Source organism: Taeniopygia guttata, chromosome 4 (assembly GCF_048771995.1).
Source record: "Taeniopygia guttata chromosome 4, bTaeGut7.mat, whole genome shotgun sequence".
Taxonomy (NCBI): Eukaryota; Metazoa; Chordata; class Aves; order Passeriformes; family Estrildidae; genus Taeniopygia; species Taeniopygia guttata.
In genome coordinates, this window is record NC_133028.1 from 32,170,918 (window position 1) to 32,190,791 (window position 19,874).

At 45.1% G+C, this 19,874-nt stretch overlaps 2 protein-coding genes and 1 long non-coding RNA gene across 3 annotated transcripts; 1 reads left to right on the forward strand and 2 right to left on the reverse strand.

The window, feature by feature from the left end:
• Window positions 1–297: 297 nt before the first annotated feature.
• On the reverse strand, window positions 298–5,325 carry ING2 (inhibitor of growth family member 2). Its single transcript, XM_030271289.4, has 2 exons — window positions 4,879–5,325; window positions 298–1,561 (listed from the first exon to the last, which is right to left on the reverse strand). The coding sequence occupies exons 1-2, from the start codon at window positions 5,066–5,068 to the stop codon at window positions 891–893; spliced, it is 861 nt and encodes a 286-aa protein (XP_030127149.1). The 5' UTR covers window positions 5,069–5,325; the 3' UTR covers window positions 298–890.
• On the forward strand, window positions 5,311–9,097 carry LOC121469886 (uncharacterized). Its single transcript, XR_005980178.2, has 2 exons — window positions 5,311–8,471; window positions 8,569–9,097. It is a non-coding gene; the product is annotated as an uncharacterized lncRNA (long non-coding RNA).
• A 5,205-nt stretch (window positions 9,098–14,302) lies between these two features.
• CDKN2AIP (CDKN2A interacting protein) lies at window positions 14,303–19,215 on the reverse strand. Its single transcript, XM_030271298.4, has 3 exons — window positions 18,921–19,215; window positions 18,696–18,826; window positions 14,303–17,982 (listed from the first exon to the last, which is right to left on the reverse strand). Exons 1-3 carry the CDS (start codon window positions 19,154–19,156, stop codon window positions 16,400–16,402), a joined length of 1,950 nt encoding a protein of 649 aa, XP_030127158.4. The 5' UTR covers window positions 19,157–19,215; the 3' UTR covers window positions 14,303–16,399.
• Between the last annotated feature and the right edge of the window lie 659 nt (window positions 19,216–19,874).

Here is a 19,874-nt window from a genome sequence, read left to right on the forward strand (position 1 = left end):
ACGTTGGTGCTGTGCCTAAACCCAGGTTTGGCCACATGCACACACAAATTCTACATAAGGAAGGGCAAAGTTTACACCCCAGAGAATACCAGTCATGTTTCAGCTCTCTACAGATGGATTATAATGGAGATTCCATCACATTTCCAGTTCCTGTTCCCTGAAATGTTAATATCCCTTCTTCTCAAGGGATCCTTCTACCACTTCAAGGCTTGTAGAGATCATGATGCTTGACAAAACCTATTATCAAAAACTGAGTATATACTATAGTTATATCATACCCAAAAACTGACTCCCAAGTATAGTCACAAAGACAAGAGTTTAATGTTGGCAAAAAAGAAAAGTTAGTTAGTGGTATTTTCTTCCTTGCAATAACATACTGGTCATATGAAAGTCACTGGAGAGATCTGCTTATAGCTCGGAAGACTTTTACAGTTACAGCTGAATTCAAAACCCCTAACTCCAAACACGTGATGTTAACACAAAACCGGAAAATGTAAAACCTGGGATAAAGAACAAACTCAGTTGTTAAGATGCTAGCAGAAATGTGAGGCCTTTCAACCCCTTTACCATAACATGAGAAGTTCTTCAGTATCTTTCCCACCACCATTATTTCATGATTCACAAGGTTCTCTAAAATACTAATGGGGTAAATTGAAACCAAGCGCCATCTGCTTGTAATGTCTTCTGTGAAAGGTCTGAAGCCACCCTGTTTCAATTATTTGGTTATTCAGTGCAGAAAGTTAAAGATCACAGAAGGCATAACAGGTTTTAATATTAATATTATAGATTAAAAATTATTGCATAGTCTTATGCATTTCCTAAAACAATGTTCTCTGGAAATGAAATATTTTAATATAAAAGAATCAACTCTTTAAAACAAATTGTTTTCACTACCTCGATCTCCTATCTTTTTTTGATTTGTCAGTACATTTGTCCATTGTTTTCTCATTGTCTCCTCTGCACTTGGGGCAATACCATTTCCCCTTTGGTTTGTACGTGAGTCCAACACAGGAAAAGTGGAACCACTCAATAGGGCACTGTTCATTGTCACATCCTATCATTTCACCATAAGACACTTGGTTGCATAAGCAGTAAGTTGGTTCATTGGGATCAATTGCAAATTCTACAGGTGAAACCTCTCTCTCCTGTTTGGCTTTGGAGCGTTTTTTCTTCTTGGAAGATTTTGATCTTTTCTCTTTAGGTGGCTGGTCATCGCAGTCATCGATACCATTCGCTATGTGGCACAGGTCACGGCTTTCGCTTGTTCGCTGGCGACGAGGTCTACGGGAGGATCTCTCTGGCTGGCAGGACTCCATCTTGGCCTTTTCTAGGGGCTTTTCGTTCTCAGACAGATCTTGAAAACACTGAGAGTGTGTTTCCATTTGGCGGGCTCTGTTCTCTACCAGTTCTAGCATCTGAGTAACTATTTGAATTTTTTCATCTCCAAGTTCTTGACTGTTGATTAATGCACGCTGAAGGTGCTGCTGCAAGCGTTTCTTCTGAACAGGATCGTTTTCTGACTTGTATTTCTCATAGACATCATCTATTTCTTTTAACGCTTCTATAAAATAAAGATAATCATAGGAATAATTACACAAGATGGAACATGCTCAAGAAAACAAATATATTTCTAACTTATGAGAAATAGTACAAATCTTGATTATAGTATACCCCAGTGGGTTAGATTTAATATATCATTCAAGTGCATGTGGTCATCAAATCAGTGTTTAAGGTCACAATCTGTTGCAAGAAAAAATTCTCATATTCTAAGAAAGAGCAAGCTTATTTCAGCCATTGGAAAAAGAAAGGAAAACAAAAGAGAGGGGACACAGTAGTTGTTGAGGCATGGATAATCCAGATACTCCTTCCATCTGAAACAGGAGGAGTTTCTCTTAAGAGTCCTTACCACAGTTATTCCAAAACTCGGCCAGCAAACCAAAGCAATCGCTTATTTTATCACACGAAGAATCCTGAAATTCATAGAATTGTTATATATCATGATATATAACACTCCAGAATTAGTTTATCCAGGTCCTCTGCCTTCCCCTCTTAAGCATCTCAAGGTTTGGCATTACATTTTCAAGTAGACGTAGTTATAAAAGGAATATGACAACTGAAGTTACATAATAGCAAATTTACAATCAGAATGAAAATCAACTTACACCCCTCAAAATACTTTGCCGATTATCAAAACAAATTACAGCAAGCTGCATTTTAAATCAAGGTTGAACTTTTCAGAATAGGTGACCTTCTCTTTAGTGCATCATAGGATATTTTTAAGCAACTAGTAAATGAGTGCCTCACAGTTTGATTCTCAAGCTTTCCCTCTTCCAAGTCACGCAAAATAACTGCATGAGTTGCTGTGAATCTTTTACTAAATTTAGTTCTAAGCAGCAAGTTTAATGAACCCGAATATGAGATCAGTAAATGTCTTATAAATCAGTCTTAGTCTTGTACTCTGCTGTTCTACATTGCTGGATTTTAAAATCCCTTTTTCCAAGCCAAATGTTACACTAGATCTACACATTAAGGACAGAGAAACTCCAAAAAGGGAAGGAAATAATGAGAAGAGCTGACAGTGGAACTTGATGTACAGTGTTAGGTTCAATTAGAACTTAGGATTTTATTTGACTAGGTAAGGGAGTTTATAAATGGTATTAAACTATTTACTTCTAAAACAGAAGTTATGTAGTACAATCTACCTCTTCCTAAAGACCTGCATTTAAATAATTTGCTTTCATTTTAAAATAACTTGTCTGCACTGTTGTAAATAATTCAAGCTTGTCATCTCAAAATCATTCCTAGTGATATTTTGTTTTCCTGCTGATATCTTGGAACAGTAGCTTAAGCATGACCAACTGCTTTTTACTATAAATTCTGAAACCTGTATGACAACAGGAGCCAACTGCATTTTGTTCTGTTCCAGACTTTCACTAAGGTAAGATAAAAATCACTTCTCTAGCCTGTCCAGTAATTCAACCTGTGTTTTCTGTATTTTAATACCAGCATTCCAGCTACCATTTAAACCATAAGCTTTGTTTCCCTGTACCTTCAGCTGCATCCCCTGCCTGTTGCCCTGACAAGAGAAATTAAATTTTTAAAAATCTTACTCTCAGCTCCTGAGAAGCATGGAGTAGGGTACTTTGTATGCTGTTGAACAAGAAAGGCATAACCAGAGTACAGTATTGTACAACCACACTATCTCCCACCCAGACTTCTTTTTTTGGAGGCAGGAGTGTAGGTACAGATAGATTAGATAGATTTCCTGTACTGGGAATGCATTACCCAGAACCGTTCACAAACAATAGCTGTTCACTCATTCATACTGTGACAGAGAACAACATTCACCCTACGTCGGTTATTGCCTGGATGCAGCCTGTGAAGATATGCTGAACTTTACACGGATCAACATCCACTAAAGAGAGTAAAAACGTTTTGGACTAACAGAGATTACTAAAGTTTACCAAACTTCTTGTGAATCCCCAAAGATGAGATAAGGCATTCATACACCCTAATAAACAGCTCTGAAACCTCCGTAAAAAAAAAAAAAAAAACAAAAAAAACCCCACAAACAAACAAACAACCAAAAAAAAAAAAAAAAAAAAAAAAACCCACAAAAAAACCTCCAACCCAAATCAGGGCCAAGTGCTTATTACAGATAATCTGATTAAGTTTGGTGGAGCTAATAAAAGTTAAAATGATTTGTTTTCTAAGTACAAGAGTGACTTTTTCCCTCCTCCACACACCATCCCTACCTTTTAAATTAACTGAAATAATATGGCATTGCTTTTACATTTTCAGGCTTGGGTCTAAAATATTTTTAACCCATTTTTAGGGTTTTGAAGATTTTTTGTTATTGTTGCTTTTTAAAACAGTTGAAGGCTTTGGTTAGAATTAGCAACAGATTTTTTTATATGGCCCAGTATTGGTGGCTGGATAAATACACAGTAATAAAGAGTCTAAAGAAAATATTTGATCTAATAAAGTCTGATGATTGCTGGCTAGTCACCATGGATCAGGAGGTAAAGAGCCAGCCTTGACTAGGAATTCAAAATGCTGCAGGCAAGTCTATGCCATTTAAACTTTAAAATCCCAGGCAACTTACAAAAGCCTGTTCTTATGTGTTTTCTTGGGTAATTAGAAAGATAATTGAAAGAATCCCTTCACAACAGCTGCCTCCTGAGGTGGCCCTTTAGCGTCTAAGAGGCCTTGACGGTCCCCGTGGTCCCCTCCTGCCCACGCCGGAGGAGGGAGATGCGGCTCCAGTGCCGACTCCAAGGGATCAAATTCCTCCCTCATGGCAGGGGCTGGCTGGCAGCTGCCGGGCACCCCCGTGCCCCGCGGTGGCGGGGGGGGGTCGCACGGTCTTTAATCGGCACTGAACTTGCCTCCCGAAGGAGCCGTGCCTCTGGAGGAGGTTTAGGGCAACTTCCCGCTCCACAGCCTCCCTCCACGACCCAAGTGAACGCTGCTGCGCTTCACGTATCCCCGCCCCGCCGTGCGTGCGGTCTGCCGTGGGACACCGCCCCCCGGCCCCGCGCGGCGGGAGGAGCTGCGGGGAGGCCGATTTCCGCACCCCAACTCCAGCGGCGCCGCCGCCGGCTCGGGCACGGGCAGCAGGGCAGCCCGGCGGGGCGGAAGCGACCCCAGACGGCGGAGCCGGGGCCTAGCGCCGGGCGGCGCGGCCCCGCCGTGGGGCGGCCTTCCCCGGGACCGACCGGGCGCCGGGAGCCCCGCGCCGCCGCAGGCTCAGCCCCGCGGGGCCCCGGCAGGGTTTCACCCGGCCCCGGCTCTCGGCGCCGGGCGCATGTGCGGCGGGCGGAGGCCGTCCCCTTTCCCCTCTCTCCCCGCCGCCCGGTGCCCCGCGGCGGCGCCCACCTTGGCACTGCGTGTCCATCTCCCGGAGCAGCGAGGCGTTGCGCTGGATGTCCAGCGGCAGAGACTCCACGCACTCCAGGTAGTCCTGCACGTAGAGCGAGAGCAGCCGGGCCCGCTCCCCGCCCGGCGCCGCCGGCCCCGCCACCAGCTGTGGCCCCGCCAGCATCATCCCCCCGCGCCAGCAGCACATCCGCCGCCGCCGCCGCCGCGCCGCCCGCACCGGGCGCGGGGTCCTTGCGACGGCCCCGCTCCCTTCTCCGTCTTCTTCTTTTCCTCCTCCTCCTCCTGCCGCCGCCCCGTTGCCCCCGGGCGGCCGCGCCCGGAGGGCGGTGAGCGCTGTCCGGGCCGCGCGGGTGCGGCCACCCCTCCGCGGGGTCCCGCGAGTCGCGCGCCCCTTCCCGCGGTGCCGCCGCCGGAGCAAAACCCCCGCTCGGCGCCCCCGCCCCTCCCCGCAGCGCGCATGCGCGAGGCCCTGCCCTTATAAGGCGCGGCCGGCGGCGCTGCCAGGGGTTCGCATTCTCCCGCCTTCCCAGGCGCGCGCTCCCATTGGCCCGGCGCGCGGCGGGGGCGGGGGCGCGCGCGGGGGGCGGAGCCTCCCATAAAGGCGCCGCCGCCGCTTCCGCGCCCCGGCGGAGATTCCCGCGGGACAGCGCGGAATGCTCCTGCCCGCAGTAAGAGCCACCTGATTGATCTCGAAAGAAGAGCAAAGAGGACTTGGGATGAGCTACTGTTTAGGGAAGCTCAGTGACATTTTTATCCTGAGAAATCATTTCAAGAGTATTTTAAATAAGGTATCAACGAGCTTTGGCCTTTAAAAGCCACTCGCCAAACAGCCCATCTCAAAAATTTGACAGAGTATCCATGTCTTTCCCATTCCCGTTGCGGAATTTGTATCAAATGTTTGCCACAACAATTATAGTAGGAAACAAAAGTTAAATTACACTTTCTGACTATATATATATAAGTATATATATATTTATACTACAAATGTATATATCTATACTATAAAATATTGATATTTCATCTCCACTTCTCTTGGGGATATTTTTCAGGTTTTTAGTACATGAATAATAATTGGTAAGCATCAGGAAAAGAAAATTAGTTTTGTCAAATCTTGAAACATCCTGCAGGGACCTGTATATTTTGCATTGTTTCATTTATATTTTAGTCATACAAAAAGATATCCGGGGAAAATGCATATGGTAAATGCAGCAAAAAACTAACCAAACAAAGAAAAATCAGATTATTGAATTCAGAAATAAAATTGAAAAGAAGAAGTAAATTCAAATCCCCAAACTCCCTTCTGTCTTACGTTCCTACCACTAGCTGAGTAGCTGGCACTAAAAGAGTACCCAGACTTACCTTGTAGATAGCATTTCAGGATGGCATAATCTGGAGTAGTGGTGAAGCAGCAGCAGCTTCAGGTTGCACAGAGGAGTTACATAATCTCCATTCTTGGATATTTTTCAAGCTCTCTGGATAGGGCCTGACACAACCTGATTTGGCTGTGAAGCTGTCTCTGCTTTGGTGGCCTCCCAGTGATCCCATCCAGACTCCTTTTTCCTGTGATTCTGTCACTGTGTGGTCTATGCCAAATAGCTCCATGGCTATTCGTACAGGAAAATTAGTATCTCACATGATGGCAGTCTGCAAGTGTTATTTTCTTAAGACCCTAGTTCACAGAACTATTTAAACATTCCTACTTCCAAGTCACGCAGCCCCTAGGTGAGGGGGTTTTCCATGGCAGGGATTTGCATATGTCTGCGTCCTAGCTGTTGAGTAATTGTAGCTGCAATCAGTCAGCTTTGCCCAAGTCAGCAATGTGTTGGCAAGGTCATAAAAATGAATGAAAACAAAGTTGTAGACAGTACTTTCAAAACATCCTTCACTACAGTGATGTCACTCTGGCCAAAAAAACAGGAAGTCTGTAATTCTGTGTGTTCATGTTCTTAAGAGGGCACCTTCATTTTAAAATTAACAGTTTTAATTTACAGTGTAACACCTGTAAAACCAGCTGCCTTTTTTTTTTTTTTTTTTTTTTTTTTCCACTCTTACAGCTCAGGTTAATGAAGCCTCATTTAGAAGGTGGCAATAACTTGGTTACCTGGGCTTCCATTGGCAGTAACTCACTGCCTTTGGTACTTGGCTTCCATTGGCACTTTACAGCATTCATTGCTGTCACTTCTGAGTAACTGAAGTAACTGAAGACGGATTTTTTTTACATAATATTAACAAATAACACTTACTGTACAGGCAAAAAGCACTACCTGTATACCAGTGAAAAGAACTTGGATTAATATAATTGATACAATATTATTGAGAAAATTGTTGGCTCTTTTGAGGGGTTGTGTTTCTGCTTATAGTAAGTTTGAATGGGTGTAACATTCTGCCATCTCATGAAGAAATAAAGCTATGAAATAGGAGATTCCCCTACAGAGCACTAAAAATAAAGCAAAAATGTTCATTCAAAATTAACATGTTATTTAAAATTAAATGTTAATTACTACTAAGTATGAATTTAAACCAAACATTTTGGCATAACTTTTTTTTTTTTCTCACAAGAAACTGTGTGCACTGTCAGTAAAGAAAGAGCCAAGAAAATAATTCATAACATTTGTTATGAACAAGCAGTTCTGTGCTAAAAGCTTGCTGTTTGTCACTATGGGGGAAACAGTATCTAAGGTACACCAGATAATAGCTAATGACTTCTGAATTTAAGTGTTGTCTGCTGCTTCAAACACTAAAATAAAAATGTAAATTTTGGGGAACCTTAAGAACACAGCAATGTCACTGGATCAGATTTCCCTAGGAAAAAAGAAGCCTTAGCTTGCTGCATGTTTGAAGCCTTAGAGGAAAGGAAAACAAGAATGGCAGATTGAATTCTCCACTTTGCTCATGCCTCAAAATTGCTAGGAGCAAGCACAGGAGAATTCGGATGTATTGGGCTCAAGTTTGCAGGTTGATAGACAGCTCTGAGAACCAACTATGTCCCTTCTTTCACTGGCTGTATGTGAGAAGAATCTGGACATGGGAACAGGCATGGTAGAGCAAAACCTTGCTAATTGTAGAGATGGACAGGCAGAACAATCATATATTTCCACCAACCCTCTGCTAATGTGAAACTGTCAGCTTGAGGTTGATATACATAGGGATGTGATATTAGTATGTATTGCATCAAACATATCTCAGTAGCTGTCCACCAAGGGTAAGTAACACAGAGAGTTCCTAATATTCAGTTTATTTAGATTTATTTATAAAATAAATAAATCCCAGTAAAAGCTAAAATAATTGAAATAAATCTAAACTAATCCCAGTTTTCAGGGAGAATAGATACCAACATTTTTTATTTCTTTATAAATTACCAGTATAGGTTTTTAAAGTTCCAACCAGAGTATTCCCCTTCTTTTTGTGAAAGATGATCTCATTATGTTACAGATTTTACTAAGATAAAATTATTTCCTGAAATTTAATCTAACTTTTATTTTCCCCAATTGAAGTTTTGCCTTTCATCTTTCATAATCCTGATTTTACATCCTCAAAATGCAGATGATTCCTGTCCTGTTTCACATAATAATACTACTGTGTTTGACCAGGTAAGCTATTCTCAAAAGCTTCTCTAACAGCAGGTCATCCAAAAAAGATACTTCCCTGTAATGCCAGACATTGCTTTCTGTTTTCCTTAAATACTAGCTTCTCACAGGTGCTATGGAACATGCTTGGCTGGCATAGGAACTGCAGCTTCTTAGAGGAGGGGGACACTGCTGATCAGCTGAGGGGCAGCATCTGGCCACTGCAATGAGAGCACCACATGGATCATTTCCTGTCATTTACAACTTGGATCTGTCCACTTGTGTCTCAAGTAACACTTCCCTGTCTTTGTCTCCAGGAAATTGCTTTCAGACAGTAACTCCTCTTCCTCAGCTACTATTGCAAAGCAGAAATGATCAGTGGATTTGGTTTCCAGCTCTAGAACCAATCACCATGTGAAAAAACCTTGGGAGGTGTGCAGATGATGTTCAGGGAAGCCAAGTTAGAAATAGTAACAAGGTAATCTTACTGCATTAGCAACCATCTTTCTTGTCTTACCTCAGCCCTGAACCCTGATTCTTTTTCATTCTAGTAAGTGGAAGAATCCATGTGAATTTATGGGAAAATAACCATGACCTTTTTTTGCATAATAAAAGATTTTTTGTGTGTTCTTGCCTGAGGTACCTATTGACATGGATGGTGCATTTCTGTGGTTTTGCTTCTTGGTACAGGTCATGTGAAAAACACATTCTTCTTCCTTTTGTGAGGAACAAATACACACAAGTGCACCTTTGTAATCAAGATTATTAAATGAGGGCAGGCAGTGCACCTGCAGAAAATTTCAGTAGGTGATAGTTTAAGACATTAATAATATTTTCCCATATGCAGATTTCCAGCTCAGGAAATAAAGGTGGGAGTTGTCCAGTTAAATATATGGCGTGAGAATCTTAGTATAAATAGGTATTGCTCTAAAAATGTCTCCATTGACAGTAAGGGGAGCCCAGGTGTCTTGTCACAGAAGTCAGTGAAATGAATTCCACTCTGTATGTGAAAATGAGTAATTACATGCCTATGATTACCATTTTTGAATTTCAGAGTTTCCCTGAACACTTGGACAGAGTTTTGGCATATGTCATTAAAACTGCAACAAACAGGAGGAAACCTCATTTTATTTCCCTCCTAGTGTGGATTTTTTTTTCTCCTTTGGAATTTGCTTATCCTAACCTAGTAGAAATTATTAATTTCTAGTGCAACTGAAAAGTCACCACAAATAGCACCAGAGAGTAATTTCATATCTTCAAAATAAGCAGAGATGCTTCACCTATAGCACCAAATCACCCCCATTAGGGGTTTTCTAGCAGTGCTTCTGCTAAGCAATTTTTTCAGTGCCATCACTTACTCCAAGTCACTAAAAAGTGGCATTATCCCTTTACTACTAGTATATGACTAATGTACAGAGTTTACATTTGCTTTATTATACAGTTGTAATTGTGAGAAAAATTAATGGTTAAACAAGATGAATAAATTCCTGCCTCTCAAATATCCTCTTCCCCAAAATAATAAGAAACGTGGCTTTTACTTCAAACTAAAGGAGGCTTTAGGCTGGAAGACTGTTGTCAAAATATAGGCAGCATCTGACTGAACATAGAATTTAGCTGCAGTTAAAATCACAGAATAACAGGATAGGTGAGGCTGAAAGAGACCACAGTGTGTCATCTGGTCCAATTTCCCTGCTCAGGCTAGGTCCCCTAGAGCACATTCCACAGGTTGTGTCCAGACAGCTTTTGAACCACTTTTCTCTGCCTGGAGATGGAGACTCCACAACTTCTCTGGGCAATCTGTTCCAGTGTTTGGTTACCTGCACAGTAAATAAATTCTTCCTCGTATTCAGGTGGAACTTCCTATATATCATTTCTGCATGTTGCCTCTTGTCCAATTTCTTGGAACCACCTGGCAGAGCCTGGCTCCATCCCCTTGACATCCTTCCTTTGGATCCTTAAAGACATTGATAAGATCCTCTCTCAGCTGTCTCTTCTCCAGGCTAGACACCAGAAGATTTGAAATGTAAAATGTAAAACATCAGAGGATTTAGTAAATCCATTGGTTAGATCAGTTTTCTTACTCGTGACAAAATATCTTTTGCCCAATGTGATTCATCTCTACATTCATATTGAGAAGAAGTCCTTTTGCACTTGGGCTTAACAGTTAATGTTACTTGACTACCAGTGGCAATGAAAACTTTAAAGGGCTGCAGGCTCAGATGCTGGAGCAGAACAATGCTTTTTTAGCTGCAGGAATGTTACTAGAGAAGGAAAATACATAGCTCATAGCCACTGTAACTCAGTCTTCCATTACCTTAGGAACAGGCAGTAGTGTTCAGAAATTATTATGCACCATTTTCATAATTAGGCTACGTATTTTAAACTGTTACTAGATATCAACATAAAACCTGTTTTCCTAAATGCTCATCTGTGAGTGAGTGTTAATTAATCACAGACTAGAAATTGATGCATCCTGACAGCAGATTTCATGACAGCATTTTTTAAAAAATGCTTAACCTACCCAATGGCAGTACCTTTGCTGTGGCAGTGGCAACTAACAGAACCATCTAGAAGGCACATACACAAACACAGATCAATTGTTGTTACCTGAACAAAGAGCATGGCATATTATACCTTAGGCAAAAACATTGCAAAAATGAAAATTTAGCTGAAAGAAAAACTTCAAAAATACAGATATTGATTTTATTTTCTCTGTATTTTGCAACTTACAATCTAGGTGACAAATTTGCCCAGTGAGAGACAGCATCAAAATTCTTTCCATGTGTGCTTTTTTCCCTTAGTCTCTGGACCACTAGACCATGTTGTGTCAGCTTAATTTAACCTATAGGCAAGAGAAGTTTGATGTTTGATGTATTCTCTCCTACTAACAAATTTGAAGTCGATCCAAGATTTACCATAACCTACAAGTGAGACCATTTTCTTCACACATGCATAGAACCAATTAAGTCATTAAGGTGCTGTGGTGCAATTTTAGGGCCAAAAAAGAAAAACAAGCACACTTTAGTCACTGCACAAGCTTCAGCTTGTCTCCACAAGCTTGACTGTGGTCTTCAGCCTGTATAGCAGGTGCTTCATACAGCTTTAGATATATCCTTTTAGTAGATGAAACTGGGACACTGAGATTTCATTACAGTTTCTCGGCCAAAAAAACAAGACTTCATAGAGCTGTGCCCCAGTTTAGTTGTTTCTTTGGGGATGGGTTCTTTGATAGCATTTTAATTTGAAATCTCTCTTTCCCCACATACATATAGGTGATCACATGCAGGATCACAGGAGAAAAGAAAGACACTCGAGTAGTTCAAGTGGCTATGACAGCAACCAAAACAACAGCTCAGGCCAGGTGGTTTCTGAGCCCCTTGCACACCCTTTCAGGGCTCTCATGTGAGGCAGTCAGAGCTGACACCACCAACTCTGCAGAAGTGCTCCCCACTCTGCACACTGGTCTCCTCTATCTAGCGTGGGCTCTGACATGGCTGGAAAGAGGTCACCATGAGGATATTGCTGGAAGAGGAACAGCAGATGTTGGAAACTAACAGGGTTTACAAACTGTACTGTGCCTGCATATAGGCCACATGTCTGAGGCTCAGCCAGAGAGAAAGACCTGGGTTCACCACAGGAACTTCAAAAATACCAAGACAGAATGAACCAAAAGGAAGCATTGTCTCTGGGCCACTTGGGGGCTTTTAGGGTAAAGTAACAAAGATAATTTGGGTGAGGTAATAAACCATTTGGTTTGGGTCTGAGATGCCAGAATTTTATGTTATTTTGGGGATCTCTGCCAGTGCTCTTCTGTCATGTTTTAACCCCAGACATGACTGTAGTACAGCAGAGGTCTCAATAGAGCATGATGATGTGCTATTTGCTTGACATACTAGAGGCAAAAGTGGCACTGACAATGAAATTAATTCAGTTTTCAGCAGGGCAGCAGCATCTTGCAGAGTTAGTCCCTGGGAGTTTAAGCATGAGAATCTAATTAAAGTGGGCAAATAACACTGGTGCATGCACTGTTCCCCTCTGCGGAGAAGGTGGAGCAGGGGATGCCGGGGGTAGGTACATCCCGCACAACACAGCCTGGGTAAGTGGCCGCTGTGCTGGAAGAGCGAGGCTTGTACTCGGTGCTGTGTCAGCATTTGTGCCCACGCTCAGGTACCCACCGAACCCTCCTGTGCTGGTGCACCACGAGCTTCTGCGGGTCCAAGTACCTGCAGCGGAGTACTTCCATCTAGCCTCTGGCGACTTCCCGGGGCAGGGAAGGAGGGAAAGCCTTTTCAAGCAGGTAAGTGCTCCGCCCGAAGTGCCTCCCCAATTGAATGTGCTTAGGTTGGACAATAGGAGAAATTTCTTCACAAAAGGATTGTCACGCATTGGAGCAGGCTGGCCAGGGGGGTGGTGGAGTCACCGTCTCTGGAGGTGTTTAAGGAAAAACTGGACATGGCACTTAGTGCCTTAGTCTGGCTGACAAGATGGTTTTCAGTAAAACGCTGGACTCGATGATCTCAAAGGTCTTTTCCAACCCAAATAATTCTGCGCGCCAGGAGAAACCTGAAGCACCGCTGGTACGAGCAGCAGGGGGGCTGCGGGTCGCTTGTCCTGCGCGCCACTGTGGGGAAAGCAGCGGATCCCTCACACGCTTTGCTGTGCCCACGCTAGGCCGTGGGAGGCACCACCCGTGCCTGAGGCGTCCCGTGGGACGCGCTGCTGCGGAACCCCCGCCGGCAAAAGAGGATGACCTGAGAGTGAGCCCCGTTCTGTTGGCGCGCCTGCCGCGCTACCTGCGTATCTGTGGCCGTGACGAGAGCCCGCCCCGCGCTCATCCGCTCGGCCCGCGGGCGTCTTGGCGGGAGGGTCGAGGCGGCGGCGGGCGGGGGCGCGGCAGCGCCCGGCACTCTCTGCCGGCGGTCCGGGGACTTTCCCCTAGGCGGGCGCGGGGCCCATGAGGAACGGAAGTCCTCCGTGCGTGGCCTAGCGAGCAGGTCTTCAGAACATCCCGGCATGCTTTCCTTCCCAGTGACGTTATATAAAGCACGGTAGATAGGACAACTTCAAGGGTAGGGTGAGTGTCGTTTTACATTGCGTCTGCCTCCCAGCTGGTCTCTGCAGGGACGCACAGTGGGCAGGCAGCCTGGCCGCCCCCCGAGGGGCGCTACGGCCCCGAGTGGCCGCGGAAAGCGGCCGCGGAGGAACCGAGCGGCCCCGGGAACGCGTTATGCAAATAGAGCGCCGCGGCCCCGCCCCGAGCCGGGCTGGCGCGCCAGCCCCGCCTTGTGGCCGCCGCAGCGCCCGCAGGCCGCAGCAGGGGCGGCGGTGCCGCACCCGCACGGGCCCGCAGCCGGCAGCGGCTGACTGCAGCCAGGGCGGCTGGCCGCAAGGACCTGCCCTACGTGCTTAGGCTGCGCTAGCAGCGCCCAGAGGAAACGGGAGTCACTTTCTGATGGCTGCGATTTCCTGTGCTTCCGTAGAAAAAACGGGGTCAGTTTTCCTTTCGGTTGGTTGGTTGGCTTTGTCCCCCTGAGACAACTCTGCACACCTACGGTGTAAGTACAGGTGCTCTCCCTCGCCCCCGCCAGCAGGGTCTGACAGCTAAAGACCAGCATCCCAGTCCCTAGAGACCAGGACAGTACCTGGAGGAGAGACACGGGATTTTAGAACTGACAGGACTGCACAGACTCTTCTTGCCAAAGACAGTTCTTTCAATTGCTTTCTTCCTCTAGGGCTAATGAAATGTTAATAAATTCTCATTCGAATACTCAAACAGTGCTTATTCACTTGTATGTGAATCCATGTGTTTAGTTGCTTTCCATGCAGAATGTGAAATAAAAATAACACGCTTCAGCTTTCAGTTTCAGTTTCGAGTAGCTACAGACTTGTTCTTTAATGATTCACAACCAAACATCAAAGAGGAATAACATTCAAAAATCTTAAAAAAGTAATTCTAAGTCAGGTATTTTTAAAAAGGCATCTAGCACCTCAGCCTTTTAACATAGTTGCCCTAACAGCCCCCTGAATTCAGTGAATACTGAGAACTTTGCTTCACAGACGAGAAACACAGGTTTTCACATTACAACATGTGCTGCAATTCTGAACCAGAGATCTGGAGATGCCCAGATTAACAGCAGAGAAAACTGTGCTGCAGAGGGCACGGGACGCAACTCCTGCCTCACAAGCACAGTCCTTACGTGTGTCTACCTGAGCAGCGTAAGGATTTGAAAACATATCTCACCCTTCCCATCATGAATACCAGAGCTCCTAAGCACAGCACGAAGGTAGCCCTGTGCTAGAAGCAGACACCAATTCTTGCACCAAGACGCAATTTAGCACACCGCATTCCAAACGCCAGGTGGTGCTCCAGGAATGCCAAGGGGGAACTCCTGAGAAATCTAACTAGGTGAAGGGCGACCGAGGGCACAGAAGCACAGGGGTCAGCTGGAGGAAGTTCTCAACCAGCCATCGGGAAGTGCGAGCGCCTTGTAGACTTCTGGTGTTATGGACTGCACGGCCACTGCTGTTCAAAAGCACGCAGGGTACAGCGTAAACACCACTGTGGTTTAGACCTAAAACTTACAAAATAACTGAAAGTGGACATATGCACTACTGAGATCCCAGAAATTCTTATTCATTCCTTTAGCACTTGATCAATGGATCTGTCAGTCAAGTGTAAGGACACCACTAAATGATGCTAACTACTGTAACAGGACAAGATTAATTCAAAATAGCACTGAAGACATTATGATTTTACAATTACATGTCATTATCCAATATACCAAAACATGCATTTTGTGCAGGTATTTCAGCAACATTGAAAATATAAGGTAATCTCACACTTTCTTTGCCTCAAACTATTCTGTACAGGGAGTAAAAATGTAACAAAGGAAGGGCTTGATTAGAATGAATGCTTTACACTACACTCACTGTCTCCAGCAGACAGCAGCATTTTCATTTTGCTTACCTTGGTGTTACAACAGTTTCTACAGGTCCCCTCTATCAGTTTTACAGTATTTCAGCTAGACAGCTAAAGAAACCAACTCATTCTTGTGGGATTACACCTTGAAGCCACTCATTGTAAAGCTTTACTGAAGGTGTTACAATGTTATTGAAATGGCTGGAATATTTAATAGCCAAAACCAAAATACTCTAGACACTTATCACAGAGGTTTTATTGTTTTAGTAGCAGTCAAAATATACTTAGTATAGAAATCCACGTTCATTTGGAAATAAAAGTACCAAACAAAACTGTAAATGATACTTCACCATATAAATTAAATATGATTACAGTATTGGTGGCCGAAATAGCTGTAACTTGACTGCTAATTGCTAATTTGTCAATGTGATATTAAATGGGGTCTAACCTGATAGCATAATGTTAAATGAAATCAGGATGTCACTTATATTGCAAGTGTTATGAAAACATCCCATAAAAATAGTCAACCAACTACTTTCTCTCCTAGTATGAGCAACAGTGAACATTATGATCAACAAGCCTGAAACATATAATTCAACTTTTTGATTGAAATTTTTAAACAACTTTCAATTATTCAAGTATTATGGTCCCTATGTACACACTTCTACAAGCCTAGAAAAGATATGGTAGACAATTGAGCACACTACCATCAATTTGTAAGAATTACAAAAACGTCAGGTTTTAAACAGCAAATTGTACCTTAATAGTTTAATTAAAAATAGAAGAGTTAGGTAGACTATTTTGCAAATACAACAGCACACTAGTGTGCTGTATATTAAGGCAATACCTTTAAATGCGCACTTGTCATCTCTAACAAGTTTTATACAATTGCTACCAAGTGAAAGAACTATCATTGTCTTGCAAAACTGAGAAAGAAATACAAAATATCTGGAAGCCTACATTTTCAAAGTACAAAATTAACCTTCAGTCCTTGTATTGAAATATTATACACAGTACAAACAGTGATTCTCCCCTACAAGATCTCACGAGGATTTCTTAAAGCTGGAGGCAAATTTGAAGGTTTTGACTCTTCATCCAGAAGCACCAAATCTTCAATTTCACTACCTTTGTATTTTCTTTTACAGATCTTCACAATAACTTTCTTCTTGAGGAATAATTTCAAAGCTTCTCTTGAAGCCACTGCTTTGGCATTTTCCATATTTTTACCACAGCCAGTACCCAAGTAGACAGACTTGCACCTCAGTTCACAAACTATGTTTTCTAGAGAGCTTTTATTTTGAGGCAAGTCTGCAAGTTCCTTCAGAGGAACAAAAGCAACATCTAACGTAGCTTTTACAGACTGAATAGATGAATTTAGAAGTTCTGCATGATTTACATTAGGACTGAAGCCTCCAACAGCAACCAGTTTCCAGGCTACAGCTTTGTAGAGTCTGTTGAAAAATGGTTGTCTTTCCTTCGCATCTTCGCTGGTCAGCGGTTTGCACAAAGCCTTTGCAGGGCTTTCACCTGCCTGCAAGCCACTCTTGGAGGCCAGCTGGGAAGCACCTGCCTGAGCTCCACCTCGGGAGGGCCCTTGCTGAGCTCCACTCCGAGCAGCCAGCAGCGAAGCAGCCACCTGAGCGCTGCTCTTGGAAGCCAGCACTGAGGATCCCGGCTGCGCACCACTCCGAGCGGCCAGCAAAGAGGCAGCTACCTCTGCACTGCTCTTAGAGGCCAGGAGCGGGGAGCTCACCTTAGCTGGGCCTTTGGAAGCCAGCAGCAGGGAGGTGCCCACCTGAGTACCACTCTTGGGGGCCAGAAGCAGTGAGCTGCTCACCTGAGCACCGTTCTTGGACACTGATGCTGGGGCACCCACCTGGGTTTTGGAAGACAGCAACGCAGCACTTGTTTGGGGGGTGCTCTTGGTGGTTGGTGGCACTGCTGTTGCTGCTGCTGCTGCCTGTGGGGTGCTCTTGGTGGTTGGTGGCACTGCTGCTGCCACCATTGCTGTCTGTGGGGTGCTCTTGGTGGTCACTGGCACTGCTGCTGCCAGCACTACTGCCTGTGGGGTGCTCTTGGAGGTTGATGGCACTGCTGCTGCCACAGCGGCTGCCTGTGGGGTGCTCTTGGAGGTTGATGGCACTGCTGCTGCCGCAGCTGCTGCCTGTGGGGTGCTTTTGGAAGCTGGTGGCTGTGCTGCCACCACCACTGCTGCTACCTGAGGGGTGCTTTCAGCAGCCAGCGGTGCTACACTTCCTGTAGTTTTCTTTTCAGGTGATGGCACATTTTCACACTTGCTTTCCTTGGGTGGGCTTGAACAAGGCTTCTTTCCTGGCTCTTTTTCAGATGAAGGTGGCTTTTGCTCAGCAGTACTTTCAGCATTAGCAGGTTTTCCTTCTGTTTCTGTGTCTGAGACTGTGACCATTTCTTGATCTGAACTGCAAGTTGACTGGGAAATTTCTGGATCTTTGCTAATACCTTTTTCCTGCTTTTTGGGCAAGGTGCTCTCTGTTTCCTTTGCTCCTTCTGCCTTGGTTGTTTTCACATTCTTTCCAACATCTTTAGAGTCTCTGCTTTTTTCAACAGCTTGTCTCTTGGAGGGCTCCTCTACCCCTTCTGCAAAACAGGTAAAATATGTGATCCTCTTTGATTTCTGCACTATGAAATATCCATGTAGAGAAAAATAATCTAAAACCTAGCAATATTCTCTGTGAATTTAAAGGGCATATATTAGCAATACACCTTGAACTGTCATTTCAAGTATTAAGCTACTATTTCAGAATTTTGAGTTTTTTGGACAACATCCGGCATACACTCATGCAAGATTTTAGATGTTGGTTTGGACCCAAATATGTATTTCTATTCTTGAAGTCCAGACCAAAACTGGCCAACATACATTAAATGGGTTATCTGACCTAAAAATAAAGAAAGTGTATTTGGTCTACTAATGTCACAAAACATCTTTAAAATGTAAGTCTGAGAGTTACTTTTAGAAATGCAGTTTCTTACACAGCGACAATGGCAAAGTAACAAGAACGTGTTTAAGCTGGAGCACAGCAGCACATATCACAATGCACAAGTTGTCAGATTAAAGTGCACCAGTTGTAGAAATTCAAAACAACAGCTCTACATTACCAAATTACTATCTACGCATTATGTCCATTTTAGAGACATATTAGAAAAAGAATAGCACAGACAGAGGAAACTATTAGCGGGAGTTTAAGAAGTAAATGATTTCAACTACTTTCTAAGCCCGAGGCAAACCGAGAACATTCAGAAACAAGCATTTTCTAGACTCCTATGTATTGTCACAGCTATGATCTGCTAACCATTGCTACTTGATATGCCTCTTTTCTTCACCTTGGCAACCAGTTCGTCTCTCGTGGTGTGGACAGGCGCGTTGGTCACTTGGATGCCTTCGGCCATTTCCAGCGCCCTCTCCATGACCTGCGGCGGGTACCTGGAGGGGCGACAAGAGGAAAGGAGGGAAGGGGCCTCGTCAGACGGCCGCGCCTCCCCGCCCCCTGTGCCCCGGCGCGTCCCGCTGGACTCACCGGCATCCCAGGAAGACGTGGTTGGCCCACACCATGGAGAGGGACACCAGGCGCTGCAGCTGGGCGCTGCCCGCCGCCGGCAGCTCCCCCACGTTGCGCAGCAGGAACTCCCGGCGGTACCGCCAGTGGTGCTCAGGCTCGCAGGCCCCGCGCAGCGTCTCCGCCCAGGCCGCTTCTTCCGCCGTCCGCCCGAGGGGCTCGCCCGCCGCAGCCGCCGCCGCCGCCTTCCCCGCCATCGCCGCCGCCGCGGAAACACCGCCCCGCGGCTTCCGCCCGGCGCGCCGTGAGCTCACATCCGCATGGGCCGGGTGGGCCGGGCGGGCCGGGGCGGGGCGGGGCGGACGGACGGACGGACGGACAGCGCCGGGGCGCGCTGGGCCTCGGCGCTGCCGCGGAGCCGCGTGGGGCCCGTCCCGCCCGCACGTCTCGGGGTGCCGAGGAAAAGAGGTGCTCTGGGCTCGGCTACAACCCTGCACTGTGACTGGTGAAAGCGTGAACAAAAGTTCTGCTGTACGGGTTGGTTTCTTCCAGGCTTGCTGAGGTCGGAGTTTGTGGCGGATCAGTTTATGTTTTACCTCAGAATCACAGAATCACTTAGGCTGGAAAAGTCCTCGAAGTCCTGGGCTCCAGCCTCTGACCGAGCACCACTTTGTCGGTGTGACCATGGCACTAAGTGCCGCGTCCAGTCTTCCTTTAAACACTTCCAGGGATGGTGACTCCACACTTCCCTGAGCAGCCTGTTCCAATGCTTCCCAACCTTTTCTGTGAAGAGATTCCTCCTAATGTTCAACCTAAACCTCCCCTAGTGTAGATTAAGACTGTGTCCTTTAATCCTGTCGCTGGTTGCCTGGGAGAAGAGGCCGATCCCCACCTGATTACAGCCTCCTTTCAGGTAATTCTAGAGAGACATGAGGTCTCCCCTGAGCTTCTGTTCTTCTATACAACCTCTGCTCC